This window comes from Emys orbicularis, chromosome 2 (genome assembly GCF_028017835.1).
Source record: "Emys orbicularis isolate rEmyOrb1 chromosome 2, rEmyOrb1.hap1, whole genome shotgun sequence".
NCBI lineage: Eukaryota > Metazoa > Chordata > Testudines > Emydidae > Emys > Emys orbicularis.
In genome coordinates this window covers 287553105-287563059 of record NC_088684.1, presented here as the reverse complement: position 1 = coordinate 287563059, position 9955 = coordinate 287553105, and the positions used below count along the sequence as shown (strand labels likewise).

General features: G+C 43.7%; 1 protein-coding gene across 1 annotated transcript; it reads right to left on the bottom strand.

Annotated features, from left to right (window-relative positions):
* Nucleotides 1-222: 222 nt before the first annotated feature.
* On the bottom strand, nt 223-1158 carry LOC135874385 (olfactory receptor-like protein COR8). The gene has a single exon (XM_065399191.1). It carries the CDS (start codon nt 1138-1140, stop codon nt 223-225), a length of 918 nt encoding a protein of 305 aa, XP_065255263.1. The 5' UTR covers nt 1141-1158.
* Between the last annotated feature and the right edge of the window lie 8797 nt (nt 1159-9955).

Genomic DNA, 9955 nt, shown 5'->3' with positions numbered 1-9955 from the left:
CCACATAATGACAGGACATTAGGTAACATTGTTCCTCTCAAGCAATTGTAAAACATAATTTCCACATGCTACATGAGTTCTTTGAGTTTCATTTAATTCTTGTACAACATTTGTGATACACAAATCAAGGCAGTAACACCTTGATTACTACGTAGTAGACCATACTACGATCCTTCTTCCAATTGTTCTTCTCAATTGACTGGAATTGTCATGGTGAACAAATTAGCTGAGAATGTTTTTCCAGTCTATCACCCTCTTAAGAGCATCCTTAACCTCCTTGTTCCTCAGGCTGTAGATCAGGGGGTTCAACATGGGGACTACCAGGGTATAAAACACAGCAGAGATTTTCTCCTGTTCCAGTGAGTAGCTGGAACTGGGTTGTATGTGGCTTAAGCTCACAGGTCCATAGAACATGGTGACAGCTGTCAGATGAGAGGCACAGGTTGAGAAGGCTTTGCGCCTGCCCTTGGCAGAGCAGATCCTCAGGATAGAGAAGAGGATGTACAGATAAGAGATTATGACAATCAGGAGGGTGGACATGGCAATAACCCCAGAGAACGCTACAAGCAAAATCTCACTGATGTGGTTATCAGAGCAGGCGAGCTTCAGCAATGGGTTAGTGTCACAAAAGTAATGATTGATGACGTTGGGTCCACAGAATGACAACCTCAGCAAGCCACATGTGTGGGTCAGTGAGTTCATGAGCCCCCCTACATATGAGCTGGCCACTAGATGAATACAGACTCTCTTAGACATACCAGCGGTGTAGAGCAGAGGGTTACAGATGGCTACATAGCGGTCATATGCCATCACGGCCAGCAGGAACCCTTCTGTGGTCACAAACACAACAAAAGAGAAGTGTTGAGCAATACAGGCAGAGTAAGAAATGCTTTTACTCCCCACTAAGAAATTCACCAGCATCCTTGGAGCGAAGACTGAGGAGTAGCAGAGGTCAACAACGGACAGGTCACTGAGGAAGAAGTACATGGGGGTGTGGAGTCGAGAATCAACCCTGATCAACACAATCATCCCAAGATTCCCCACCAGCGTAAGAACATAGATCACCAGGAACTCTGCGAAGAGGGGTATCTGCAACTCCTGACGATCCGTCAGCCCCAGGAGGATGAACTGGGTCACCATGCTGTGATTGCCCTCAGCCACTGATACAGGGGTGCATGAAACCATACCTGCCGGGATAACAAGAGTGAGCAGCATGGAAGAAGGAAATTTCATGGCATGAATTAAATCTGAATGACACCACCGGGCTTGAATGTGGGTAGTGAATATCTTACAGGAAACCAGCCGCCGTGATGTCTGGGAAGAGCTGGGATGGACCTTTAAATTTACACTCCCTTTTTAACAGGGCTGAGGTTTTCAAGGCTGTCTAGGAGATTTAGACATCCAAGTCTCCATCAAATTGACTGGAATTAGGCTTCCAGTTCCCCATAGGGAGTTTCCGGATTCATGTACATTATCACAAATTTTCTCCAATGAAATATACCTGGCATGGGTTTGAGTTTGAGCTAGGTACTTTATATTGTCTGCTCACTGAGGGTAAGTTAGAAAGCACTCATACTTTAAATCCTTCCAGATTAGGGTGACCAGACAGTAAATGTGAAAAATCGGGATGGGGGTGGGAGGTAATTGGAGCCTATATAAGAAAAAAGACCCAGAAATCGGGACTGTCCCTATAAAATCGGGACATCTGGTCACCCTATTCCAGATAATCGTTTTAGATGACTACAATGTCTGTTATGTCCCAATCACTTGGTTACTGCTGCTTCATAACACATCCCCTGGCAGTGTTGCTAATCCCAAGCATTTGAAAACCATTATCAGGCTTCCAAAAATCATACAATTGGCTAAAAATCTTGAGATCTTTTAAAAATAATACACAAAGGGTTCAGAGAGGGGGCAGGGAAGTGTAATTCTGTTTTGTGCAAGATTTTTATATTTCAGAATTTGGTTTAGGAACAAACCCACAGTTTTTGAAAAGTCTCTGGAAAAGGGAATGGATCCCTGGAGTCATGGACACTGAGAATTTTGGATGTTCCCAGCCCCCAGGGCAATCTGCATGTGTATCTGCTCCAAGGCCATGGACTCTGGAAGCTCTGAGGTTGCTAGCAGGCCACTGGGCAGGTTGCAAAGGAGCTGGGCAGGTGAACTAGCAGAAACCAGGCAGGATTCGGATGTAGGCAGAGTTTCCTCAATTCCGTGGTGCTGCAGTGAAATTGGCCCTTCTTGACGAAATGTTCCAATTTCACTCAGTCAGCAAATTGCAATGGAACAATGTTTCTGGGCCCTGGAGATTGTCACGTTTTCAAGCTTTTCTTAGCAACCCTGAGGGCTAGAAACATACTTAAAAAAAAATCTGAGATTCTTAACTGATTACATGACTGAAGGAGCTGAGGCTTTAAGAGAAGCACCAAATACCATGAGAACTGGTAAGTGTGCCTTCAATCTATGCTATCCTTGCTCTAGGAGATTTCTGGCCACTTGTCTCCAGTCCCAGTTTCTTATGCCTACTAGTGGTACACACTGCCAGGTCCTTCATCTCTCTAGGTCATTCGCCGTGACACAGGAATATGATACAGGCAGGAAATGGTGAAGGAATAACATTGGCACAGAAGCAACAATGGAAGGCTGTGTGCAAGGCTCTGAAGGAGGGAGGGAGGATGCTTGGAAGAGGGAGCATAGGGGGATTACATGAAGCCACAGGTGAGAGAATGAGATAAAAGGAGAAAATGCTGTATCAGAGAGGAGTGTGAGGAGAGTGGAGAGAGAAAGAAGGAAGAAAGAAGGCTGAAGAGACATGAAGGCAAAACTATGTAACACCTCAAAAGTGAGGCTTTCTCCATTTGCTTCCTTCTTCTGGCTCCCCCGTCCCCATTTAATAGAACACAAACAGCTTGTTTTCAATCCAAGCCCCTTCACAGTCTATCAACACCATGAGGCTCCTCTGCTATTGCAATGTCATCTACCGCCTCTGCCCTCCCACTGCTTCCCATTGGTTACAGTTTTCAAACAAACACGACCATGACTGGGGCTGCCGCAGTGCAAATAATTACTGTTATTTCCCCCTTATGGTTAGAGATCGGCCACACCAGAACCCACTGGATCCAAGTGTCCGTCCTCCCCCACCCCCACTCACACACATACACAACACTGGATAATGGTCAGACTGGCAGTAGGGGCACTAGATTGAGATAGTCCTTTAATTCCTGGCTCTGCTTCACACTCCCTCTCTTACTATGTTTTTCTAGAGAACCTAGTACAGTGGGGCCTTGACCTCTAATTGATAACACAACAACAATAAATACAAATTTTATAACCCTAATTTATCTCTATAATTGGCTGAAAAGCCCAGAATCTGAAAATCCTCAAAGGTTGAAGAAGTCGGATCTGAATCTGATTCCAGATCTGAAGTGTGTAACTCAGATTCATCTCTATGTATAATCCTGGATTCTTACCTAATATCCATCTGGACCTTTCAGGGTCTTCCATGAACCATGTCCATTGCCACTGTAATTTACCCCGAGACAGAAAAATGAACAAACAAACAATGTCTGTCTCAAGTTGCAATGTTGACTGCGCTAACATCACATTTCCAAGTAAATGGAGAAAATGGAAAGTTATGTCCAGGAATCAGAACGGAAGGAAAATAGCTATCCCACCTCCACTGAAGGAAAGAAGTATTGTATCATAGCTACTGGTGGAAGAGAGTGTTCAATCACTCTTTATCCCTAAGGGATCATGTTAGGGCACCAAAAACCTTATATATTCATTTCTGTGGCATTTAAGGATGAAGTCTCTGAAGTCACACCTCCAATTATAGTCTCAAGCCAGGCACAGAGGGGCTCATTACAATGCCCTCCTTGGTGCTCTAACATGCTAAGTAGATTTGTTTATTTGCCTTTGCTCAGTTTTACGGAAAGCTCTCGCTGTTTTGCTAAGTCACAGGAAGAAGTCTCAAGAGCAGTGTAACTGGAAATGAATGGCTCAGTCTTTCTTTCCGTAGGGAGCACTCAGTGAATTCAGCGTCAAAGTTAGGCTTAAAAGAAATCCAGATGTGTTAAACTATGGAAAAAGCACAGTTACAGTGAACAAACAACTTTAACTTTGTTCGTGTAGATGCCAAGCAATCACCCTACCCTTACAATTAGTGCCTAATAGTGCCTTACAATTTACTGCCCCTGATTGGGTAAAATTGATTTTTCATACAGTTTAAGGCCAGAAGAGGTCAATGTGATCATCTAATCTGACCTCCTGCATAACAAAACCTTGCCCAATTATTTATGTATCGAGCCTATAATTATTATTTTTTCTAGCTCTCACACATCTTTTAGGTAGATATCCAGTTGGAATGACTTCAAGTGACAGACAATCTACCATTAGCAGGAGTGTTGTAAGCAAGACAAGAGAAGCAATTCTTCCACTCTACACAGCTCTGATAAGGCCTCAACTGCAGTATCGTGTCCAGTTCTGGGCGCCACATTTCAGGAAACATGGGGACAAATTGGAGAGAGTCCTGAGAAGAGCAACAAAAATGATTAAAGGTCTAGAAAACATGACTTATGAGGGAAGATTGAAAGAATTAGTTTCAAAAGATCAAAAGATCCTAGAATTAGTCTGGAAAAGAGAAGACTGAGAGGGGACATAACAGTTTTCAAATACCTAACAGGTTGTTACAAGGAGGAGGGAGAAGAATTATTCTCCTTAACCTCTGATGATAGGACAAGAAGCAATGGGCTTAAATTGCAGCAAGGGAGGTTTAGGTTGGACATTAGGAAAAAAATCCTAATCATCAGGGAGGTTAGGCACTGGAATAAATTGCCTAGGGAGGATGTGGAATCTCCATAATTGGAGATTTTTCAGAGCAGGTTAGATGTTCTTGATGGTACTTGGTCCTGACATGAGTGCAGGGGCCTGCCCTTGATTACATCTTGAGGTCCCTTCCAGTCCTATGATTCTATCATGGATCGAGTGATGCTTTTTGTTAAGATGGCTGGTGCTGGTAGCTGGGTATGGCTCTGTTTTTTGCCCCCTTCCTCTGCCTGCCCAGTTCTCAGCTCGAGGATACCGCTGCTTCTGTAGGCCACGCAGCAGGATCCCCAGCCTTTAGAATTGCTTTCCCCCCTGCCCTGTGTCTGAGCTGTGTTGGGAGCAGGGGAGTGAGATGAAAACTCCACGGTGTTTGGGTGAGGGCAGAAAGGGGGTGGCAGCAGTAGGAGGCAGAAGGGATCAAATTGCATGAAAAAGAGGGAAAATGTTTGATTGGGCGTCGTGGGTCTGAAAGGCAGTGGGCTAGGGGTTAGGCAGTGATTCCTCAGACCTTTTCAATCTCTCCATTCCTGAGGGGTGTGCCCTGTTGGGTCATACATATAAAATCAGAAGATCCTAGAAGGAGCCTGACATGTGGTTGAAACTTGCCCGTAGTTCAATGTTGTTTGTTTTACAGTAGTGACTGGAAGTGCAAACAGAGACCAGAACCCCAGGGTCCTTGATTTCAATGGGGCTTCTTACAGTCTAAAGCATGTTAAGCATGTGCTTATGTTTCCTTGGATTGAGGCTAGTGTGCTCAGTACCTTGCTGGTCTGAGCTTTATTCTGGGTGAGCTGCGAAGTTGGGAAATGTCTGTAGATCCTAGGAGAGCTGTTAAAGCAGCACTGCAAAGAAACTGGAGGGATTTGACAGCTTTATATGGCATAGTGTATGGATGCGGATGCTTAAAGGATACTAAACATCATGCTTCAGGACTTAACCAAATCTCTAATTATTAGAGATCATGGCAGGATGTGGGGAAGGGCTGATTATTCCACATCTGCCTATTGAAAGTTATTAAACCTTCTTTTGAAACCTCTGGTACTAGCCACTAGCAGAGACAAGACACTAGATGGAGCTCAGGTCTGATCGAATCTGGCAATTTCTGTGTGTTTATTCAGTGTTTCATAAAAAGACCGGTGAATCCAAATGCTTCTGCAGACCAAATTCCTTCTAAAGAGAGAATCTGCACCAGTGGGTGCTGTCCTATTCCAAACTGAGTGACTGTCCGGGTCTGTCACATCTTACACTGGGATCACGTTCCGCAGTTAGAGCGTAAAGCGGAAATCGCGTATAGTCAAAATTACATTGAGTGGAATGGCGGGCGGAATCGCCCGCACTAGAGGTACCGTATTAAAATTGTTATTTTTCTCTCTCTTTTTTTTTTTTGCCAACTGCGTAAAGCTGAAATCGCGCATGTTAAATGCGCGTAAGATGCAACAGACCTGTATGCACTTATCGGCCTGAGAGGGGGTGCTTGTGACAGGCGGGTTTTGAGGCCATTAAACTGAAAATTGAAATCTGAAGTCAGATTTGATTCAGGTCTCTTTTAAACAGCTATAAACAGATGCAAATCCAAGAGGAACGGCACTGAAATCCCCTGGAGTTCCAGCTGTGTAAAACCTGTGTAAACCAGATCAGAATAATAATAATAAAAATCTCTACCCCAGCCATATACTCCACTGTACAGAGCTGTCTCCATGGGGTACTCCTGGGGGAATTCTGCACCAAAACAATATTTTAAAATTCTGCATATTTAATTTGTCAAATAACACTATATAATCACACCGGTTTCAATTATTTTGGTAATTTTTCAAAATACCTGCCAGCCACAGGGCCCCCCTGGCCCAGACACCTGCACCCCCTACGGTCCCCCAGAGCCCAGCTGCAGCCTTCCCAGCTCAGACACTCGCACCCCTCCGTTTCCAAAGCCCAGGGATCCAGAGAGAGAAACAACCTGGTGCTGGGCCCTGTGCTTGTATGGAGTTTCCTGCATGTCACCTCCTCCTTTCAAGGTGTGCCAGGAACCCTTCATCTCCATCTCTCTACCCTGGCAGCATCTTCTATGGGCAAGCTGGGAGCTGGGCTCTGCTGGGTCCAGCGGCCTCTAGTGGCAGCCAGCAGCTCTGCAATACCAAATCTGGGGACGGTGAAGGAAATTCTGCACAGAATATTAATGCGATGTGAATTGTGCATTGTGCAATGGTGCAGAATTCCCCCAGGAATAATGGGGAGAAGAAGTGAGAACAAATAATCATGCCACTTAATACACTGCTGGTAGATGCTCAGATATTATGGTGATGTAAGTCTATATAGAATAGAATCAGAAATTGGAGCTTTATTTTGGAGCTCCTTCCTCCCAAATGTGGAAGATCAATTATCCTTGTGAAAGAAAACAGGAATAGAAATAGTGGGCATATGAGTAAAAATCTCTTCTCGCACCCCCACTCCCAACAGAACAATATATTGGAGGGCAGTTATTCTGTACCCAAAATGTCTGTCTGCAACGTGAGTCTTAGTTACTTAATTGTGAGATTCTGTCATCAAGAGATCTGAAAACTCCAGGAAATCTGTATTGGCTTTATAAGCTAGCAATAAGATTTCATCTTAAAACTCCGTCCTTTTACTAATGTAAATCCTTCAAAGTCTTTCAGTAAATGCCCGCTTTCATCAGCAGGTAGGGTTATATTTGAACCAAGCTGGGATAAATAATGGAGTAAACCACTTTATTTTCCCGAGCTAGAAGCATCTTCTTTTTAATGTAACCCTATTTTATCTTATTTATTGGTTAGTCAAAGTGAAATGTAGCTAGCAGGCCAGAAAGCTGAAATAATAGGAAGCCAACAGTGCAGAAATTATTCATGGTGGACAAGATTCTGAGACAGTCTCTCTTGTTGGGAAGTAACATCATCCTCAAATTGCACCATTCATTTACATTGATGAGTCATGGAGCAGCACTAGAGCGGGTTAGAAATTTTAAATTATAATGAATTTATATATTTTTGAATGATAATTACATTTTAAATTTGGTGGGAAACTTCATGGAGGTTCCCCCCCACGAACATCGCATTTTTTAGAAAAACAAAACAACAGCATCCCTCCTCTCTATGTAAATATTTTGGGTTTGAAAAAAATGTTATTAAAATCTGTAGGGTTTTAGTTCCAAATTTCACCACACACTGAAAATGTCCCACCCAAATATTTGGGGTTTGGTTTCCTTTGTTTTCCCCATGAAACATCCGAGGAAGTTGGACTCGACATGGGTAGCAATATACCACATTCTGGTCCTAAACAAAGATGGGGCTACATAGACGACAAACAGTATTACCAGTGTTACACAAGAGTTAGGAAACAGCAAAGTTAAACATACAGGTGCAAGCTTAACTCTTTTCCCTTCTGCATAGGCATTATTAGAGTTCAGGTAGTTTGAAGTCAATTGAAGTTTTGCCACTTATCTTTAATAAGATCAGGATTTAGTGCAAAATATAGACATATATGCAACGGACATGAAAATTATCCATACAGTTCTAACCAGTAAAGCAGAACTAAATGACAAACTCACTTTTCTTCAACACTGAAAAAAATGTCCATGTGGCTCCAACTCAGTGGTTCTCAGACTTTTGTACTGGTGACCCCTGTCCCACAGCAAGCCTCTGAGTGCAACCCCCCCCCCCCTACATTAAAAACACTTGTATATATTTAACCCCATTATAAATGCTGGAAGCAAAGCGGGGTTTGGGATGGAGGTTGACAGCTCGCGACCCCCCATGTAATAACCTCGCGACCCCCTGAGGGGTCCCGACCCCCAGTTTGAGACCCCCCCCCCCGCTCTAAGTACAATGTACGCACTGTATAGCATGGAGGTAGTGCCACAGATAAGGCTGAGTTTGCTTCCACTTAAGCAGAGATTCACTGTGGTGTGCAGAGGTCACTGCCGTTCATGCTGACCATATTAACTCCTTGTCTCCTTGTACTCCCCTATTAACCTGTCTGTGTACAGCTGTTGCCTCTGGACAGATTTGAGCTGGGTCCTCCTCGTATTTACAGCACGACACCCTGACTAAAGAATGAATTTTCTGAGCATTTGCTAGTGACGCTGTTAATTAATTTCCGAGTTTAAATTAATTGTAAAAATGTCCTTTAAAAATGTAACAGTGTCAAACCATTTATTTCTCCCTAAATAACCCAACCCAGGTCCTCCCTATTTCAATGGAAATTACCAAAGAACTAAGTCTTGGGTGGATCTGGGGCAGTGGGTGGTTTTTGAAAGGAACTTTTTAGGTTCTTTTTCCCTGTTATTTTACTTAGCTGAAAATGTCCCCTTCACAGCAAGATGTATTAACAAAACACTATTGATAGTGTCATAGTCATAAGAACATAAGAACGGCCGTACCGGGTCAGACCAAAGGTCCATCTAGCCCAGTATCCTGTCTGCCGACAGTGGCCAATGTCAGCTGCTTCAGAGGGAGTAGACCAACAGGTAATGATCAAGTGATCTCTCTCCTGCCATCCATCTCCATCCTCTGACAAACAGAGGCCAGGGACACCATTCCTTACCCATCCTGGCTAATAGCCATTAATGGACTTAACCACCATGAATTTATCCAGTTCTCTTTGAAACAATTAACATAGTAATTTATTTCTAAATCACGGTCCATGCAAGCTCGTTTTCATTAGTACTCTGTCTAAAGGGTCACCACTTTTCCTGAGGGCAGGACACACAGCCTCAATTGCTCTGGGACTGGGTGGTGGAGCTCCAGCACCCACCATGTCCCATTGTGAGCTCCTATAGCAACTCCACCTTAGTTCAGACTCCCGTGGAGATTTTACCTTCCTATGGAATGAAGCAACCCAGGAAGTGTTTACAGTGACACAGGGCAGCCTTTTCAAAGCAACGTAGCATTTCATAGTCACCTGGAGTATTGCATGAGCAAGTCCTGAGGCTAGCAGAGGAAAACCAAACTTAAGACAAAGTCCGAGTGTACTAATAGAATCCGGCCAGCCATAAAAGGATTTGAAGAGCAATTAGCAAAAGACACCAAAACAGAAAGTTGTTTTTAAGTACCTCAGCAGCAGGAAGCCTGTTAAACAACCAGTGGGGCCACTGGACAATTGAGGTGCTAAAGGAGCACTC

Excerpts from the sequence above, each read along its gene's own strand:
- LOC135874385 (XM_065399191.1), bottom strand. The coding sequence starts at position 1,140 with ATGGTGACCCAGTTCATCCTCCTGGGGCTGACGGATCGTCAGGAGTTG.